Source organism: Camelina sativa, chromosome 10 (assembly GCF_030686135.1).
Source record: "Camelina sativa cultivar CO46 ecotype springtype chromosome 10, ASM3068613v1".
NCBI classification, from domain to species: Eukaryota; Viridiplantae; Streptophyta; class Magnoliopsida; order Brassicales; family Brassicaceae; genus Camelina; species Camelina sativa.
The window spans coordinates 15,680,910-15,702,806 of NC_141889.1; the positions used below are offsets into that span (position 1 = coordinate 15,680,910).

Consider the following 21,897-nt stretch of genomic DNA (forward strand, 5'->3'; position numbering starts at 1 on the left):
GAGAAAACATGTGTGAATATATTTTACTCAAGTTTATGTGTTAGCTTCCCCTACGTGGTGGTGGCTTCCTCTATATTTGCAATTCGCACTCTCTTACAAATAATTTTTGTTTAGGAAGAATTGTATATGCATTTTATGTATTTATGTGCAAATTGTTCACGATAATAATAAACATGTATAAAAAGAAAGCTTTGCAATTCTTGTTTTAGTAAACTAACCAACCATCTTCAGCATTGATCACACTAATCTTGCCAACACAAGTAAGCCTCTGTTTATTGTTTTAAAGAGTCATCATCTTCATCTTCAATATCCCAAGATAAATCCTCGTCTTCATCTGTTGCTACACTGACCCGTCTTCGCCAACCAGGCTTCTCCTCAGACCCTTGACCAGCCTCCAAACTCCTACCCTCATTGCTCCTGATATCTTCTTCCATCTTATCCCACCCAAGATCTTCAACCTCAGGTAACGAAGGCTGCGTCGAAATCACCGAGATATCGCTATCCTTAGACGAAACTGCTCTGCTCCCGACCTTATCCTCCTCCAAAAACACAGTCTCTGAATCTGGATTCAACAAAGTCTGACCACTAGTCTCATCATCATCATCAAGATCCCAGCTCAAATCCTCCTCTTCTTCGCCAGAAATAGCTCTATTCACAAGCCTAACCCTAGCTTCTTCAACAAGCTCAAGCTTATACACTCTATAAAAATACCTCCTCCAAAAAGTCTCAGCATCAACTTGAGCAGGAACAATCTCCTCATAGATCTCTTTAACACCTTTGTTCTCATTAAATAAACCAACAATCTCATTCCTTCTCCCCTCTAACTTAAACCCTAAACTCCAATTCTCAAAATCAACTAAATCATCGGGCTCTCTAACGAACGTGCCTTGATCAGATTGTATCGCAAGCAACATCATCTCGAAACGACTATAGGGTTTCACAGGTAAGCTAAGGTTACGATCGGAGCCTTGTGGTGGTTTTTTCAGAGACTCCTTACCATGAGAGATGATCCTGGCCGTTGATTTCCACACGGAGGCGCCGATATCGTCGATGGCTTGACCAACGGATTCGAGCGACTCTGAAGCGACGGAGGCGCCGATCTCGAGGGAATCGGGTAATCTCGAAGCTACTTGTCGGATTATGGAGGTTTCTTTCCTCAACTCGGATCCGAATTCCTCGAAATCGCGGCGGTATGATCCGATAACAGATTCGGATTTTGTCGCTAGGGTTTTGATTAGATTGCCGAAGCTCCATGAAGAAGAAGACGACGAAGCTATGGGTTCATCTGGTTGTTGTTCATGATCGTACTCGGAGAGAACTGATTTGAAGCGATCCATGAATCCCCCGATTGAGAGAAGAAGGAAGCTTAGGGTTTTGAAAAGGTTTAATTTTGAAAAATTGTATGTAAATTATGTCTATAAATAATGAAATCAATGTCGTTGTTACTGTTCTAATTAGAACTCATAGAAACCGATGTCGGTGGCATGTGTTTTGTATGAAACAATATATATTTTTTCTTTCCAACAATTAAATTTATTATTAGATTAATTAAAATAGAGTTACAATGACATTCAGTGATTCATTATTATTTGATCTACATAATGCTGTACATACAGATTTCGAAACTCGGACTTAAAGGATAATCTTAAAAAAAAAAAAAAAAAAAAATTATATAATTGATAATACAAATTTAAAGTTAACATAATCCAAGTATCTAGAAAAAGGAACTAAAATTATAAAGTCTAATATATCAGTTATTTTTCGACCAAAATAAACAAAATAATTGTAAATTTATGAAGAAATTTAGATACATTTGAATATTTGATCTACGTAATACTGCACAACCAAATTTCGAAACTAGGACTCTTTTTTTTTTTTTTTCTTTTTTTGACTTAACTTCAACTCTTCTTTAACCGAGTAATACATCTAAATTCAAAATACATGATATTCCTCACCATATAATTAGACTAAATGTAATGGTTCGATCTAGTATCGCCCTGACACACTAGCGGATCCAACGCTATCTGACCGAGAAACTATTGTATTTTTTAACTACTATGAGATAGATAACACTCTACAATTCAGAGCTAAATCATCTTTTAAACTACCTAAAATTAACCCTATGATACGAAAACAACTATTAACACAGAAGATACCAAAATCTATGCTGAAGATCAAAAAACAAATCCAAGCTATTTGAACCTCATGATATGTGTGTAGTTCTTGTTCCAATAGCATCAAACACCCAGAGGCGTAACATCAGAAAGACTTGGTTTCTCCGGCTTTCATTGCTCCGATCCTAAGCCAAAAAACGAACAAATATCCGACTGACCCGGCCAAGGGACGCGAAACAAAACCAGCATGATCCGATACTTCTCCAAACAAACACTCAAAGCCCGTAATGCTAACCATCTAATGATAAGATTGAAACACAGAGTATCAAATCTTCACCTCACGATGCATTTCCGGATTGGCCACATCGCATCTGCCTGTTGTCTCACTTCTTAGCCGGACTGAAAACTGGAGGTTGAGGAAGCTCTCAAGAACACCAGCTTTGAGGATAACCTCAAATCTCAGCCACCGGCATCCAACGGATCCTCCCCAACAACCGATCGACTCTAAAACTCGTACTCCACCAAAAGCCTCTGGTTAGCAAGGATCTCCAACGAAGAGATGGGGAAGCAGGGGCACGACTCAGGAACCCAGATCTATCGCCCTGAAACTGCAAAGAAAGCCACCCGAATCAGTTTTGAACCGCCATCAATCTCCCGGAGAGGAGAGATAGCCGAGATCTCTCTCCGTAACATCCGTCATCGCACCGAATCGACGCAACAGAGATGACTCCTCACACTACCAGAGAACAGGAGGTCGAGTCCTTTTACCTTACCACTACAACAGAAGAAAAAAGAGGACGAACAAAGCTCTCTCACACCGTCGGCGAAGCCACAGGCGGCACAGAGGCAAACAGAACAGAGAGGCGGCGCTCTGAAAAAACTAGGGTTTTGAGAGAGTTTCTCGGGTTTTTTTTATGTGATACGTTTCTTCGCTTCAAACTCGGACTTAGAAGGATAATCTTTTTGTTTTTTTTAAACAAACTACAACTCATAATACAAATTTAAAGTTCATATGATCCAAGTACCTAGAAATAAAAAGAAATTAAAATGATAAAATCTGATATATCAGCTATTTTCTTACCAAAATAATTGTAAATTTATGAAAAAAGAAATTAAATACATTTGTTAACACTTAACCATTTAAAATATTTTATATATTTCTGTAACGCCCCAACTGTCACTTTTTAGTGGGCCCAATGTCCAATCCAAGTCCATAGGCCCACTTTCCTTAATAGGCCTCACGTTCTCTCACTAGGCCCATGAGCCTATCCATTTCTGACAGCCGGTTTGCTAGGTCCGGGTGGCTTTAAAGACTTGTTACCATCCCTACAAATCACCACATTATCTTTCCCTGTGTTTTGTTCTCACTCGCACAGTTCCGACACTCACTTCCCGGAAGGTCACCCATCCTAAGACTACTCCAGCTTAAGCACGCTTAACTCTGGAGTTCTCTCACGGCAGTTGACCAAAAATATAAGTGCACTTTGGTGACATAGGTGGCCAGATCATTTCTTTTAAACCTCTCTGCAAGTCTCTAAAATCGGGATGACACAATTTCATAGACCAAAATAATTTTTTATATATCCTAATTATTCTCCTAGTGATTAGAGATAATCCCAACAATATCCTAAAATTACAATTATAAACTCGAATATATCTTTACTTTAGGACTAAAATAACCAAAATACTGAGGCCCTGAATGGAAGCAAGTAGTTTGCGGAATCTGGAAAAAATTATGAATAATGCACCTCACTTACCCATCATCACTATTATTATAGATTTTTGGTTTTGCAAATAAAACAAAGAAAAGAATGGGTGTGTTTTTTAGAACATAAAATAGCCTTGGACCGCAATAAAACTTCAAAGAAGTTATTAGTTATTACCCAGCGGTCGGACCGCAATGGATTATATTTATATTTATATATTTTTATTTTTATTACTATTAAAATAGTATATAGCTGTTATTTTTTCTCCCACATATATAACTTATACCTAAGCTATCTATTCTCTTCTCTTTCTTCTTATATCATTGTTATATAATATTAAAATAATATTGTATTTTAACTTTATTATTATTGGATAAATATTGAAGAAATATGTGATATTTTGGTATATTAAATTTTTTAAAACATTTAATTAAAAAAAATGTTTCTTAACGTAATAACTTTTTGTCAAAGAATGTTTTTCATATCGCTTGGAGGTGACCTTTCATAGATCGGTCGGAGGAGTGCGAGCCGTGGAGACGGTTGCACGGGAGTCCTTGACTGATGGTTGTTCAAGATTCAAGGACGAATCTATGTTGGTGGGGGAGAATTGTAACATCCGCAAACCAAAATGTGTGTTTTGGGGATGGGTGTCGATATTTGGTTGGTTTGGTTTAAGGAAACCATTGAACCGGGTCATTTAAAGGAATTGTCGACAGAAAGGGTTTTGGGAAGTTTATTTTCTGTCGCCGCTTCATTGTTTAGAGAGAAAAGGGAGAAAACAAGTGTTCTTGAGATTTTGGTGATTTTTATAAGAAGATTGTTGGCTGTTCTTAAGAGATCTGAGGCTAGGAAGGAGTTAGAAGCTTGCTAGGAGGATTGGATTCGTTGCTATTGGTCAGAAACTTCCTGCAAAGAGGTAAAGACAAAGTGTGATCGTGGAATCAAGGCAATGAAGAGGAGGATGTTCTAGGGACTCGATTGGTTGTTGTCTGGCATTGCTAGGTTGCTAGAGTTGGGTCTTTAGAACTTTTCTAGGTTGCTTGTTCTTTGTTTCCTGTTGTTTGGGTATTAGATAATTATTATGTTTTATATATTGGTTATTTATTGGATATTGTATGGTTTGTTTTCCGCTGTGTGGTTTGGTTGTGGTTAGGTGGCTAGTGGATATGAGACCACTAGTTGTGGAGCATTTATTATTATTATTATTATTATTTATTATAAAAAAACGGGTCCGGTCGTTTCAGTTTGGTATCAAAGCCGAACCCAGACGATTGTGGAGTCGAGTGGGCTCACACTGTCGGGGGTGATGGTCTTGGTGCGCAACGAGGACGTTGCGATCTGTTAGTGGGGGTGAATTGTGACACCCCGGTTTCAGAGACTTGCGACGAGGTTTAAAAAATTGATTTGGCCACCTATGTCACTAAAGTGCACTTATCTTTTCGGTCAAGGGTCTTAAGAGAACTCTGATATGTTACGGTTTTGACTCACTTTGACCCCGTTTATTTGAAAGTTTTGTAGTTGTTTGAGTCCTTTTCAGGTTATAATAAGAGGCTAGGAATCTAAAAGCAAGGTTTGGAACAACAGGAGCAATCGGAGCCGAAAGGAGTTGAATTGGAGCAGAAAAGCTGATTTTAGACCCAGGAGCACATGCTCCCGATTTCCGAGCACATGCTCCCAACTCTACGGTTTCATGACGACACGTGGCAAGCATCTAGGCGTCGATTCCTTGCCTAATTCCCCTTATTTTAGGCGATCCTTTGTGAGAGAAAGAGAGTTGAGATCGCTTTTTAATAGGGAGATTTGAATTTGGAATCTTTCCTTATTTTTCTCTACTTGTATGCTATTTAACCTAGGGTTTTTAGGAGAGATGGGGATACCTTTTTCTTTTGGTTTTTGAGCGACGCTTTTGTGAGAGGGAGAAGAGCGGCTACCTTGTGAAGCATATTCTGAACCCTTGTGATTTTTATATTTTTATGCTATTGAATTTCTCATCTATGTTGGTTATTCATTTCTCTATGTCTGAGTAGTTTTCTTTGCTAGATTAGGGGTTTAAAAAGGGGTTTCATGGGTTAGCAACAGAACACAAATATGGCTTTATATAATCGATTGTCTTCACTAATGTTAGACTTAATGCTTATATTGATCCGATCATACCTTGTTGGTTGCAAAGTGGTTGTTCACACTGATCATGCAGCATTGAGGTATCTACTGACCAAGAAGGATGCAAAACCAAGGCTACTCCGTTGGATTTTGTTGCTTCAAGAGTTTGACTTGGAGATTAAAGACAAGAAGGGTATTGAGAACGGAGTTGCAGATCACTTGTCAAGAATGAGGATAGAAGAAGAGCTTCCCTTGGATGATAGCCTTCCTGAAGAACATGTTTACTCGATCGGCACCTTTGATCCCGCCGAGCACATGCTCCGCCTGGGAGCACATGCTCCGAAAACCCCGTGCAAGGAAATCGATACCAACAAACAGCCGAGTTTTCCTTGGTTTGGAGAGTATGCAAACTACCTAGCAGCAGAGAAAGAACCTACTGAGTTTGTGGGGAACAAGAAGAAGAAGTTCCTAAAAGACATAAGGCGGTATTTTTGGGATGAGCCTTACCTCTATAGGCATTGCTCGGATGGTGTTTTCAGGAGGTGTGTGACTGAGGAGGAGGTTCCTGGAGTCTTGTTTCATTTCCGTAGCTCACCCTATGCTGGACACTTTGCTACTTTCAAAACCGTGTCCAAAGGTCTTCAAGCGGGTTATTGGTGGCCTACCATGTTCAGAGATGCGCAGCAGTTCGTGTCTACTTGCGACACATGTCAGAGACAAGGGAACATCAGCAGGAGGAATGAAATGCATCAGAATTTCATCTTGGAGGTTGAGGTATTTGATGTTTTGGGAATTGACTTCATGGGACCTTTCCCGAACTTATTCGGCAATGAGTACATATTGGTGGCTGTCGATTACGTGTCCAAGTGGGTAGAAGCTTTGGCCAGCCCCAATAATGATGCAAAGACCGTGCTCAAGATGTTCAAGTCGGTTATTTTCCCACGGTTTGGTGTCCCACGGGTAGTCATTAGCGATGGTGGATCGCATTTCATTAACAAAGTCTTTGAGAGTCTTCTCAAGAAGAATGGAGTGAGGCACAAGGTCGCCACCCCCTACCACCCACAAACAAGCGGCCAAGTTGAGATCTCTAACCGGAAGATTAAGAGCATTTTGCAAAAAACAGTGAACACAACAAGGAAGGATTGGTCTCTGAAGCTAGATGAGGCTCTATGGGCTTATAGAACCGCCTACAAAACACCCCTGGGGACTACACCGTTTCACTTGGTGTATGGTAAGGCGTGTCACCTTCCTGTTGAGCTAGAGTACAAGGCTGCTTGGGCAGTGAAAATGCTGAACTTTGACACTAAGAGCGCCCATGAAAGGAGGAAGATGCAACTGCATGAGCTAGAGGAGATTAGGCACCTCGCCTATGAAAACTCAAAACTCTACAAGGAGCGTACCAAAGCCTACCATGACAAGCGGATCCTCACTAGGACCTTTGCTCCTAATGATCAAGTCTTGTTGTTCAACTCTAGGCTGAAACTGTTTCCCGGAAAGCTAAGATCACAATGGTCCGGACCCTTCACCATCAAGGAGATTAGACCATATGGGGCTGTTGTGTTGCTGGACACAAAAGGAGGAGAATTTGTGGTGAATGGACAGAGGCTGAAGCCATATCTTGCCGCCTCTGAGCACGAAAGGGGTGAAACCTTCACCCTAGGCGACCCTCCTATTGCCTAAGGAGCTTTCGAGTCAAGCTAATGACTTAAAACAAGCGCTGGGTGGGAGGCAACCCACCAGGTATATATTGCTGAGTTTTTCTTTTTCTTTTTAGGATTTGTTTCTTCTTTTTTCGGTTTCAGGAATGTTGGAAGAAGACGCGGAGCACATGCTCGCAGGACACGAGCAACCCGATGCACATGCTCGGCGAACTGAGAACCAAAGAAAAAGAGAAGAGCGATTGGGCCAGGTAAGTTTAATGAATTTCAGGCCCAGATCCACCAGGCCCAGGTAACCCACCAAATCGCAAAACCTTCTCTCTTTTCTTCTTCCTTCTTTCTTCTCTTCTTCCCCTCGTCGCCGTCGAAGCTCTCATTCTCTCCCATTGCTAACTTTTTCAAAAATAGACCGATTTCAGTGATTTTTGAGACTAGATTGCTTTATTATCCACCACAATCCTCAATCTCTAGTCCATTTAAGCACACACTCAAGGTACAAAATGGCCCCTAGATGCTCTACCTCGGGAAGAAAGAGCACAACAAAGAGACCAACCGACGATTCACAATCATTCCCATGGCCACGGTGCGAGGGAGAACCGTTCAACATGAACGATGACTCGTTACCCGCCGAGTCTGAGACGGTTTGGGATCAGAGGGACGCCAACCAATACAACAAGCTGCTGTCCGTAAAGATCGAGCCCACCCGCACTCTTTGTGATGACACGCTCAAGATGCTTGGCTTGCACGACTAAGTCTACCAGATATTGTGCCAAGCGCGTGTTGGGATCTTTACCACTTGGGAGGGAGACTTATACCCTGACTTGGTCCGGCAGTGCCTCGCCTCCGCCACACTCACACACGCTGACCCCAAGAAGAAATCCATTGCCGGCGCCACATTCTCTTTTAAGGTCGGCGGGCGCCGTTACGAATTGCCCCTGCATGACTTCGGCCTCCATTATGGGTTTTATCTCGAGGACGAGAACATGAGCTTCCCGAGGAAGTTCCCAGAGTCAGGATCACCTCCCGCGTCTTCAGCACCCTCGTCTTCAACCGCGACATCGGGAACAAAGTCCACCACGACGACTTGCTGATGTTGTACTTGGGGTGCAGCTTTTTGACACCCGCGGCTCTCGGAGCACATGCTCTGTTTCCTGGAGCACCTGCTCCATCTGATGTGCGGTGCAACATGGCTATGCACTTCGCTGAGATGATCTGTGCTGCTAAGCACAAGACTTCTGGCCGTACAGAGAGGATTGGCAGCCTTCTCACTCATCTCTTTGAGCATATGCGGATCGATCTGACGAGGTATTTTCGTGTAGAGCAGAGGGAGCGCATTGACATACAGCATCTGGTCCACTCCCGAGTCATCCAGTTAGCCAACCCCTTCTACATATACCGGTACGGTGGCCCTGACGGTAATCAGGGGAGCATTCGCCTCCCAGCTCCTGAGCTTACGCAGCTAGCCACGGTGGATGATCTGCGTTTCTCCCGCGCCCCACTGCTTTTGGGAGATATTCCGCCTCCACCTACCCAGTTTGATCCACCACCAGTGGACTTTGCTAGCTCATCCCACCACCGCGAGGACAGCGTTCCACCATTCACATCATCCGATCCTCAGGGTGAGTTTGATCTCACACCGATCTCTGATGAGCCCGATACCGCTGAGTACAGGAGATGGATGGTCGAGTCGCAGCAGAAGAACAACAGCTTGATGCGGAGGATCCTGATGGCACTATCTCGCGGTTTCTGCCACCACACCACCACCGCCGCCGACCCAAGCCCACCGGTGAGACCACCACGTCGGAGGCGCCGCCTTGCCCGTTCGGAGAGCGAGAGCCCAGACGATTCTGACGCCTGATCGCGGTTACACACACCATCATTGTCCTATCCGCCTTATTTTCTTTCCATTTTTATTGTTATCTTTATTTTTCTTCTTGTCTAGGTCTCTCTTTGGCTTATTTTCACACCGGAGACGGTGTGAAGTAAGTCTGGGGGAGGGTCACCTATGACAATTGTTTTCTTTATTTTTCTTTTTATTGAGTCAGTTTGTCATGTGAGTCTAACCAAAACTTGTGGGAATTAGGACCGAAATCTGTGATGTTTTTAACCATTTGTGAGTTTGACCGTTTTTCCTAATGACCATTGTTGCAGAACTAAGAGTACAGAGACGAGCTAATACCTCTTCACATTCGGACCCTTCTCCTAGCCAGAAAAGCTTCATCCCATTAAGTTTTCACCGGAAAGACTTAGACTCTACTTTATTGGAACCTAACCGGATTTAAATTCTTCTCGTTTCGGGCATTAAGATAGGGAACGTGTCACATATTCAGGACTTCTTATTCATTTTGCCAATCTTGGTGATCCTGAATAGCTAGCTCATTTTAAGTGAGTACCACCCCGAGCCTAACCTCCTTTCAAACCAATTGCACTTGTATTTTTGTTTTCTCATTCTGTGCAGCTATGTGCAAAACGGTCGGGGAGAGCAGGACTGACACAATCTCTAACTCGCTCTTGCTGGAGAACCAAAGAGGAAAAAGCCGGACGGACAGAGCACGTGCTCCAACCCAGCGAGCACCTGCTCCGAAATGATATAAATCCGAGTCCGCGAGTTGTTTTGAGCAGAGAGAGTTACGGTTTTGACTCACTTTGACCCTGTTTATTTGATAGTTTTGTAGTTGTTTGAGTCCTTTTCAGGTTATAATAAGAGGCTAGGAAGCTAAAAGCAAGGATAGGAACAGCATGAGCAATCGGAGCAAAAAGGAGTTGAATTGGAGCAGAAAAGCTGATTTTAGACCCAGGAGCACATGCTCCCGATTTCCAAGCACATGCTCCCAACTCTACGGTTTCATGACGACACGTGGCAAGCATCTAGGCGCCGATTCCCTGCCTAATTCCCCTTATTTTAGGCGATCCTTTGTGAGAGAAAGAGGGTTGAGATCGCTTTTTAATAGGGAGATTTGAATTTGGAATCTTTCCTTATTTTTCTCTACTTGTATGCTATTTAACCTAGGGTTTTTAGGAGAGATGGGGATACCTTTTTCTTTTGGTTTTTGAGCGACGCTTTTGTGAGAGGGAGAAGAGCGGCTACCTTGTGAAGCATATTCTGAACCCTTGTGATTTTTATATTTTTATGCTATTGAATTTCTCATCTATGTTGGTTATTCATTTCTCTATGTCTGAGTAGTTTTCTTTGCTAGATTAGGGGTTTCAAAAGGGGTTTCATGGGTTAGCAACAGACCACAAATAGGGCTTTATATAATCGATTGTCTTCACTAATGTTAGACTTAATGCTTAGGTTGATTTGATCACCCAATCTATGATTCTAGGTTTATCTATTCATCAAAAGTGTAATAGGTTGCTAGAAAAGACATTAGTGGGCAAATTATCCTAGACCTGCGAAAGTTGATGTGTAGGTGATTTGTGAACTTATCATTCCTGTTCTTGAATGCTTGTCTGCGATTCTGGGCTCAAACGACAGTTTAGGGTTTATGGACCGCCGAGCATGTGCTCCGGATGTCTGAGCACGTGCTCCGCGTTTCCGCACAGAATCGATCAGATAGAGTTATTGATACCACGACAGTGGATCAGTTTATATTTATGTTTGAGTTCTAGACTGGTACTTAATCTATGCCCTGAATAGTTGTTTAGTTGCTATCTCTGAAATTCCCGAGAATTACCCCTGATCTAGTGTTTTGCTTATTGCCTTTTTATACCGTTTTAATCGCGTTACTGTTACCAAACAAACCCAACTTTGAATTGTCTTAGCTTGAAATTGAACCAATAGAACCATAGAGTAAAACTTGGTCTTCGTGGGATTCGACCCCTAAGTACTACTTCTTTGCTGTGCACTTGCAGTAGGAAAATAGGGTTTAAAACTCTGTGTATCAAACTCCACAGTTAAGCGTGCTTATACTGGAGTAGTCTCAGGATGGGTGATCTTTCGGGAAGTGACTGTCGGAACTGTGCGAGTGAGGACAAAACACAAGGAAAGATTATGTGGTGATTTGTAGGGACAATAACAAGTCTTTAAAGCCTCCCAGACGTAGCAAACCGACCGTCGGATATAGATTGGCTCACGGGCCTAGTGAGAGGACGTGAGACCCATTAAAGAAAGTGGACCCATGGTAATATTACCAATTTATTAGAAATCCTGTGAGTTGTGGGGGTGAATTGTGACACCCCGGTTAGTGGGTGAATTGTGGTGAATTGTCCCTACAAATGATTTGTCCCAACAAATCACCACATAATCTTTCAATGTGTTTTGTCCTCTATATTTGCAATTTGCAATTGCTATACAAATCATTTTTTGTTTAGGAAGATTTGTATATGCATTTTATGTGCAAATTGTTCACAATAATAATAAACATGTATAAAAAGAAAGCTTTGGAATTATTGTTTTAATAAACTAACCAACCATCTTCATCATTGACCACACTAATCTTGCCATCACAAGTAAGCCTCGGTTTATTGTTTTAAAGAGTCATCATCTTCATCTTCAATATCCCAAGATAAATCCTCTTCTTCATCTATTGTTTCCTCGAATCTCGAAGATCATGTGTGAACTGCAATCTGTTAGTGGGGGTGAATTGTGACACCCCGGTTTCAGAGACTTGCAACGAGGTTTAAAAGAATTGATTTGGCCACCTATATCACCAAAGTTCACTTATCTTTAATGAGAACAAAGGTGTTAAAGAGATCATTTTCGGTCAAGGGTCTTGAGAGAACTCCACAGTTAAGCGTGTTTATGCTGGAGTAGTCTCAGGATGGGTGACCTTTCGGGAAGTGACTGTTGGAACTGTGCGAGTGAACTCCACAGCTAAGCGTGCTTATGCTGGAGTAGAACTCTTGTGTTTCCTCGAATCTCAAAGGTGTTAGCTGGAGACAACTCCTTATGCTGGAGTAGAACTCTTGTGTTTAATGAGAACAAAGGTGTTAAAAATGATTTGTATAGCAAAACGTTTGTGTTTCCTCGAATCTCGAAGATCATGTGGTGAATTGCGATCTGTTAGTGGGGGTGAATTATGACACCCCGGTTTCAGAGACTTGCGGTGAGGTTTAAAAGAATTGATTTGGCCACCTATGTCACCAAAGTGCACTTATCTTTTCGGTCAAGGGTCTTGAGAGAACTCCACAGTTAAGCATGCTTATGCTGGAGTAGTCTCAGGATGGGTGACTATCGGAACTGTGCGAGTGAGGACAAGGAAAGATTATGTGGTGATTTGTAGGGACTGTAACAAGTCTTTAAAGCCTCCCGGACATAGTAAACTGACCGTCGGATATGGATAGACTCACGAGCCTAGTGAGAGGACGTGATGGCCATTAAAGAAAGTGGACCCATGGTAATATTGTTTTCAAATGAGTATAATTTGCAACCTAATAACAAGGTAATATTACCAATTTATAAGAAAACATGTGGTTTTCAAACAAACTTTCATATTTATATTAATAATATAATTTAGATAATACTCATAATCTTAGGAGAATATTCCATCAGTGAAACCAAATATTAAGTAATAGCAAGATTGTATAAAGATTTATTCTTATCAAAACTTAAAAAATATCTATGAATCGACCAACTTTTTTTTTTTTGTATAAATATTGCATTAATTATCTTCAGTTCAAAATAATTATCAGATCTATTTACTTCAAAACAGAAACTTCTCAAACGAAAGAGAACTTTGATTTGCTACAAAATATCAAATCGAAAAAGTAAAACAGGATGTTCTTTACTTTGTTTCTTTGTTAAATCTTTTGTTTTCCAATGAATCTCTCTTTTAGTATATAATTGTTTGTTCTTTTGACTAATAGTGACGATGTGTTTATATAGGACTTGAAGTTCAAGTCGCTGGAGAACCATAAGAGTTGCCTCCAGCTAACACAAGGTTAGAAGTTTAGAGAGTATATTAGATGCTAATTTTCACACAATATTCTAATGATTATCAAAACTTTTTAAATATAGGTTAAGAACATAAAGGTTGGTGGAATAACAAGACAATAGATACATGAAGGTACCAATATACAAATGAATTTAATATTTTTTAGCCACACATGATTTAATAATACTTATATATGTTTGCAGGTGGTAAAAAGAATAAATGTTGTTACTACATATGATATGATGTGAAAGAGAAACATGAAGAGGTTATTGATTCTAATCAATTTCACTAATTGATCGTGTTTAGATTTTATATATAGAAGAAAACATGTAATTACATATTACATTTGTTTATCCATCCTCACATATAGCGTAGGTACATATATATTTGTGGTATAAAAAAATCAAAATGTTACTAACATATTTTATTAAAAAAAAATTGAATTGTAAATTCACATTTTTTTTTCTTTTCATTTAATTAGTGTGATATTTAAAATTGGGCGATCAAACAAAAGAAAACATATGGCTAGAATTACCAATCCAAACTGATAGAAAAAAATAATCTTAAATCAAATTTTGGAAAGATAATTATAAATTCAAATAATAAAAGGAAATCAAATTTAATTCTACCGCATAACTAGAACTTATCATACCAACTAAAAAGAAAGAATCCCCTAATCTTCGTGAACCATATAATGCGATTTCATATAATCCTACTATTTAGATTTGAACAGCCATAGTTATTGTAACTGTGATAATGCATAAGGATAAACATCATGAATAAATACCAATGAATAAAAGATATCATATGATATATAGTTAGAAATATAATATATAGTTAGATATACTATGAAATATGTTATTTTCAATAAAAATAAATAAGTCAAACTACTGGGTTTCTCCCAAACAAGACTTCAGGAATTTTCTGGTGAAAAAAGGTGAAACTTAAACGAGTTTTACTTCTTTTTCCACATTAATATATAAAATTATGGGTAATATGCTAGAAATCTTTATATATAGAGATATATATATTTAATTTGTGTAAATGTAATTTTCAAAATGTAATTTGGGTAAGTACAACTTTGGAATGGAAAAATATCTATTTTAGGACAATTATTTCAAAAATTAAGTATGTTCAAAAATTAGAGAGTTTGAGACTATCGAAACAGAAAATAATCTCTTACCCGATCTCTTAAAACATATTTATAGATCATTAGTGTCAGAAATTACGCTTGTAAAGAGTTTCCATCCAGTTTGGACAACTAACTTTAAGTTATTTTTAATAAATATTTGGGTAATAAAAAAAACATATTTTATAGATTAGAATTTTTTTTTTTGAAATGCCTGTTATCCACAGGTTTTGCAAATTCAGTGAAACAATCCTTCCCGGTTTTTTTTAATAATAATATTAATTCACTAGTGGCATACCCACTAGCAACCTAGCAACAATCAACAACAGCGGATAACAAAACAATTTCATTAAACAAATAAAAATTCCAACAATAACAATCCAATAACCAACAATGCAATAATACAAAACCAACAATGATATGACCAACTTCCAACATCATACAATGTTCTATCAACTCAACACTAGCAACCTAACAATAGCTAAACCACAATCAATCAAGCCTCTAGAACATCCTCCTCCACATCGCCTTGATTCCACGATCACACTTTGCCGTTACATGCACCACAAACACATATTGAGATGCATGAGTATTGTCATCAACACTCAGTGAGGCCATCCTCCCATCTACTGTGCTATACACACAAGCAATTGAGATTCTATTGTTAAGCTAATCAAATAAACACAATCAACACATCAAACAAGGCAAACTCAACGTCGGATAAGATTAGTGTCGATCGACGCTAGCACAACATGGTGTCGATCGGCACTGCTTTTGCAGACGCGAACTGCACAAATCCGAACGTCGATCCTCCATTTCAAATCATCACGAAATCGTCCCAAACTCTCCCAAACACCTCAAGAACCTAAGGGAAACACGATAACAACAAAATCAAGCAATCAAACACCACAAATAAACAAAGAACAACCAAACAAAAGAGATCTTAGGCCTAGATCAGCCATGGTAAAGCACTCACCTCTTTTTCAGGAAGATTTGGTGGAGAAACGGTGGAAAAAATACTTTCACAAGCTTCCCCTTCGTTCTCAGCAACAACTCTCCCTTCCACAGCTACAAATCTCACCAAAAACCACCAAGAACAAGCTAAAATCTCTCAATAACACTCTCTAACGTTTTCTCTCTTCTTTCTCTCTTTTCTCACTCAACGGCGACAAAACAAAACCCAAAACCCTCACTTTCGTCGCTTCCTCTCTTATATATGCAGTTTAGGGATTTCTAATTGAACCAAACCTCTCGAAACCAGAAATACTGGTGTCGATCGATACACCAATGGTGTCGATCGACACTCAGACCAAAAATGCAATATTTGGTTCGCAGATGTTACAATTTGCCCCCACCAACAAGGATTCGTCCTCGAATCCCGCAGCACCGTTCATCCGTCAAGGACCTCCGTGCCACCGTCAACACGGCCCGCACATCCTCCGACCGGACTTAACACCGTCAGCCAAGGTTTCCCGTGCAACTGTCACAACACCCCGCACACCTCCGACTGAACCCCGAGGTCTCCCTCTAGCCAATATACTCACATCAAAGACGTTATTTGATCACAACTCAGTGCTTCTCCCGTCTGTGGTCGCAACCAACAAATCATGTCGGCTCGCTATCAGGCCAACCACCCTAAGCTACAGCATCCAGGAAGTCACTCACACACACTTCCCCACTCTCGGGTCGGAACCCTCGAGACATACCGGCTCACTGCCGAGCCGTGGCTCACAACTACGGTATCCAGGGAGTCTCAAATATCCCGCTCTTAGGTCGTCACCCTATAGCGCGCTCTCGGATCGTCATCCGAAGCAACATACCACTCCCACTCTCTGGCCAAAAAGTCCATCGAGCTATCGGTATCACATGAGTTGGGCCCACACGGCCTTGGGCAAACAAGTCTGAGGCCATCGAGTATCTCCCGACTAGATCTACCTCAACACTTTCCACAAAAATTTCCCTTTTTAGAAACTTTCTAACTCTGGAAACCTCATTTTTGTGGAAACTTTCTATATATGGAAACTTCCCAAAAATAGAAACTTGAGCTATTGTTTTTTCCCATGACAACAACAGTCAAACATAAAGAAAAAATACTCATCTTATTAATCTCATAAATGTCATAATCGTTACAACCTCAACGAAAATACATAAGAACAATAAGATACCACAATCCAAGCCATCAACCCGCATCCCGAGCACCACCTCATCTTGGTACTTAATCGCACAACCAACCACCCCTTAGCGACCAAGTATCAAGAGAGATGGGCTGTAATACTCCGTACCCGCTCCAGCCACAGACTACAACTTGGACCTGGCTAGACAAGCTCAAGTCGCGGCCTACTTCTCAAACCACTTCTTAAACCTTGCCTTTAACTCGCCTCGGGCTCCCAAGTCTGTTACTCTACTCCATCACAGTACCAAAGGACTCTCATCAAAGGAATCTTCATCTTCCAAAGTTCCTTGACTCTCCTCTCGAGCACCCTCAACGGTCTCGCCTCCAAGGTCATGGGCTGAAGATCCTTAGGAATCTTAGCCAACAACTGATCACCCTCGTGAAGACACTTCCTCAACATCGACACATGAAATACCTTATGGAACCCACGCATAACCTCAGGCAACTCCAGCCGGTATGCCACTGGTCCCACCCTCTCAACTACCCTGAACGGACCCATGTACCTCAGACTCAACTTAGTCTCTGTCAATGACCTGTTCGGATCCTGCAACATGGCCATCTTGAGGTACACTCTATCACCAACCTGAAACTCAAGATCCTTCCTCCTCTTATCAGCATAGCTCTTCTGCCGATCCCGAGCCTCTTTCATGTTCAGCCTCAGAACCCAAATTTTTTTTGAGGTCTCCTGAACAAAATCCACACCATAAATGCTCCTCTCCCCCACCTGAGTCTAGCATAACGGTGTACGACACGGCCTCCCATAAAATGCCTCATAAGGAGCCATCCCAATACTCGCTTGGTAGCTGTTGTTGTAAGCAAACTCCACCAAGCTCAAATGATCTGCCCAATGACCACCCCAATCCAACTTGCACATCCTCAGTAAATCCTCCAAAGTCTGGATCGACCTCTCCGACTGACCGTCCGTCTGAGGATGGTAGGCTGTACTCATATGCACCTTCGTGCCCATCTCTGCCTGAAACGCCTTCCAGAACACCGAGGTGAATTTGGAATCTCCATCAGACACAATACTAGCAGACAAAACATGCAATCTGATTATCTCCTTCACATACTTCTTGGCCAAAACCACTGCTCCATCAGTTTTATTGATGGCCATAAAGTGCGCAGACTTAGTCAAACGGTCCACAATGACCCAAATCGCATCAAACGTCCTCAACACAGGCAATCCCACCACGAAGTCCATCGTGATCATATCCCATTTCCACTCTGGAATGGGCAAACTCTGCAATAATTCACCAGGAACCCGATGCTCCACCTTCACTAGCTGGCAGGTGTCACACTTCGCAACCCAATCGGCTACGTCCTTTTTCATCCCGACCTAGTGATAATACCGCTTGAGGTCACGGTACATCTTGGTCGCTCCTGGATGAATGGAGAAATTGCTCGAATGAGCTTCTCTCAGTATCTCCTGCCTCAAATCCTCACCCTTGGACACACAGACCCGACCATGCACAAGGATAGTCCCATTAGCGGAGATCTGATACTCGGAACCCGCAGCCTTAGAGGCATTCACCAGCCCCTCATCACTCTCCTGAGCTAACCGCACTCTGCTTAAAAAATCTGCTCGATCAGCTGCCTCCAAACCCAAAGGTTCCTGTGAGATAGCACACAACCTCAATGACTAATCTCACCTACCAACGCCTCCATATCCTGCTCCTGAGCCGAAGCTGCCCGCTTCCGACTCAAGGCATCTGCAACCAGGTTAGCTTTAGCAGGATGGTAAGCTATGTCCAGATCATAATCCGCTACTAACTCCATCCAACGCCTCTACCTCAAATTCAGCTCAGGCTGAGTAAAAATGTACTTCAAACTCTTGTGATATGTAAATACTTGTACCCTCTCGCCATACATATAAGATCTCCAAATCTTCAGAGCAAATATTACTGCTGCCATCTCTAAATCATGAGTAGGATCCGCAACTGCCACGAAGCGTAGGCTATAACCTTTCCCTGCTGCATAAGCACACAACCCAACCCCACTCCAGAAGCATCTGTATACACAACGTAGGGCTCATTCTGCTCAGGCAGTGCTAACACCGGTGTGGTAGTCAACATCTGCTTGAGACTTGCAAAACTCGCCTCACACTCCAGTGACCACACAAAGGGAACCTCCTTCCCTGTAAGCTTAGTCATCAGCTGTGCCATACTCGCAAAACAAGGAACAAACCTCCTATAGTAACCTACTAACCCCAGAAAACTCCGGAACTCAGTGGCACTTTGCGGCCTCGGTCACTCCCTGATGTCCTGAATCTTCTCGGGATCCACCAAAACTCCCTTTGCAGAAACAATGTGGCCAAAGAATCCCATCTCACGCTGCCAGAAACTGCACTTACTCAGCTTAGCAAACAACTTCTGCTCCCACAGCTTCTCCAGAACTGCTCTCAGATGTATTGCATGCTCCTCAGGACTCTTGCAATATACCAGGATGTTGTCGATAAAAATGATGACTGACACGTCCAGAAACTTCTATAACACGCTGTTCATCAATCTCATAAACGCAGCTGGCGCGTTTGCCAAACCGAACGACATCACCACAAACTCATAATGCATGTATCTCGTTCCGAAGGCATTCTTCCTCACATCTGCCTTATGTATTGGAATCTGATGATAACCCGATGCTAAGTCAATCTTGGAGAACCAAGTAGCACCCCTCAATAACTCATTAATTCTCGGGAGAGGGTACTTGTTCTTCACAGTGACCTGGTTCAAACCCCGATAGTCGATACACAGCCGGAAACTCCCGTCCTTCCTCTGAACAAATAGCACCGGTGCTCCCCACGGTGAACAACTAGGACGAATAAAACCCTTACTCAACAAATCCTCCAGCTGCTTCTTCAGCTCTGCCATCTCTACTGGAGCAATCCTGTAGGGTGCCTTAAACAACTACTTTGTCCCCGGTTCCAACTCTATCGTGAAGGGATCAGACCGAGATGGTGGTAACCCTTGCAACGACTGGAACACATCCTCAAACTTCTCCACAACCCGAATACCTCCAACAGAAGACTGCCCCACTAACTCCGGCATCGAAATTGTAACCAAATAGGCCTCATGCCCCTTCTCGATCATCTTCCCATCCTGCACAGCCAAGCTCACGAGACTCCCCGAAGTCGGTCTCACTCCTCGAAAACCAACTTCCCTTCAGGACGCACAAAGACAACTCTGCCCCTGTAACAGTCCAAATGCACCCTATGACGATGCAACCAATCCATACCCAGAATCACATCTTACAACTCCACTGGACTGAGAATCAAATCTGCCGGTCTCGACTCCCCCGCAATCAGAATCTCCACATCACTCGCTCGACCAATGACTCTCAGGAACTTCCCTCCTGCAACCCTGACAACACTCGTTCTCTCACTGGTATCTCCGCTGATACAAGCGCTCTCCACACACTCCGGAGTACTGAAGCAATGAGTTGCTCCAGAGTCAAACAGAACGTGGGACATAAACCCGCCCACCGACAAGGTCCCTACACAAACCTCATGTGTTGAGAACCTAACATTCAATCACAAGCAAATACAGACATAATCTAAATTATTGAATTAACCAAGTTCGAATCTCATAAGTTATACATGTGATCGCTCCTGCACTGGTGCCACCGGTCTCTGAAGTCGAGTACACCTGCGACGTCGGCTCAATCCAACCCACCGACTGCACACCCTGTTGCACTCTTGGCTGTCCTCCAGTCTGCACTGCTTCTACTGCCATCTGCTGCAACTAGGGACAACGAGGCTTGATATGCCCCGTCTCCCTGCAGTAGTAACAAACTCGGGTATCTTCCCGCAGCTACGTCACTGCCCGCTGCTCACCTCTCTGCGGACAGTTGGTCACCTTGTGGTCCCTACTACCACATCCAAAGCATCTCGCACTACCGTACCCCGATCTCTGCATAACATCAAACTTCCGCTTATGCCCATGCGCAGGCTTGACGCCCTTGCTAGGAATGCGGATGAGACTGTTGTGGCTGCACCGAAGGACTGACCACTGCCACCTGTGACCTCAAGTCATCCTCTATCCCAGTTGAAACCTCAACCAGCTCCACTCTCGTAGCATAGCTCTGCACTCTACACCGAGTCCTCAGATCATCCCGCAAAGCCAACAAGAACCTCCGCACCTGAGCCGACTCTAGCTCCCAAGCCCGGCCTGCATACCCCACAAGCCGACTGAACTCCGCATCCAGCTCCCGCACAGTACGGTCCTCCTAAGTCAACCCCAAGAATCGTTCCTCCATGCGATCAAGAGCCTCCTGTGGAAAATACTTCGAGTTAAACTCCCTCACAAAATCCACCCAAGTCATATCCCGCTGCACCCTCCGTGTTGTCACCGACCTCCACCAGACACGTGCATCACCTAACAAGTAGTGCACTGCCAAATCCACCCTAAACTGGTTGGGACACCGAAGCGACCGGAAAAGATCCTCCATCCGCTCCCTCCACTCATCTGCTACACTCGTATTCATACCTCTCGAGAAAGATCCCGCTCCCACTCGCTGCAGCTGCATCATCATCTGCACATACTGAGCGTCCACTATCTCGGCCCCCGGCTGCACACCTGCCTACAAACCCGCTACAGGCTGCACCGCTGGAACCTGCCCACCTACCACTAGCGGTGCTGCTGGAACCTGCCCAACAACCACTGGCGGCACTGCTGCTGGAAGCCGCGCCAAAAACTGAGCTAGTGATGTACATATATTTTACCATGTTTAAGCATAGTTTATTCTTCTCTTTTGCATTGTTTAGTAGTAATTCCTTAGGTTTTATAGTCATTTCTGTCCAGATTTGCACTTAAAATATTTAGAAGCATGAATTGCATAAGTGCATTTGGAGTATTATTAGGTGTTATGGAGCTTTAAAAGACTAAGGAAGGACTTGGGGCTATTTATGGAGCTAAACAAGAGAACTAGAAGCATCACAATCGTAAAAGGAAGCACTCCACCATGCCACTCGACCAGACACAAGGTCGAGCACTCTGTCGGATTCATAACGAGCTCCTCAAAGATTGATTCTAATGAAGACGTTCCGGTGAGATTCAGCTTCAGCATCCTTCATAAAAGTTGTAGCAAACCGAGCTACCTTTCCAATTCCGGTTGTCTGAGGTCAATCCAATGTGTATTGCAAAATGTAT

General features: G+C 42.5%; 2 protein-coding genes across 2 annotated transcripts; one reads left to right on the forward strand and one right to left on the reverse strand.

Annotated features, from left to right (window-relative positions):
* Positions 1-103: 103 nt before the first annotated feature.
* Positions 104-1,475, reverse strand: LOC104773129 (uncharacterized). Its single transcript, XM_087469276.1, has one exon. The coding sequence runs from the start codon at positions 1,335-1,337 to the stop codon at positions 273-275; it is 1,065 nt and encodes a 354-aa protein (XP_087325402.1). The 5' UTR covers positions 1,338-1,475; the 3' UTR covers positions 104-272.
* A 5,363-nt stretch (positions 1,476-6,838) lies between these two features.
* LOC147936196 (uncharacterized) lies at positions 6,839-7,600 on the forward strand. Its single transcript, XM_087468630.1, has one exon. It carries the CDS (start codon positions 6,839-6,841, stop codon positions 7,598-7,600), a length of 762 nt encoding a protein of 253 aa, XP_087324756.1.
* Positions 7,601-21,897: the final 14,297 nt, after the last annotated feature.

What these genes read in the sequence shown, in the direction of transcription:
- LOC147936196 (XM_087468630.1), top strand. Translation starts at nt 6,839, where the DNA reads ATGTTCAAGTCGGTTATTTTCCCACGGTTTGGTGTCCCACGGGTAGTC.
- LOC104773129 (XM_087469276.1), bottom strand. Translation starts at nt 1,337, where the DNA reads ATGGATCGCTTCAAATCAGTTCTCTCCGAGTACGATCATGAACAACAA.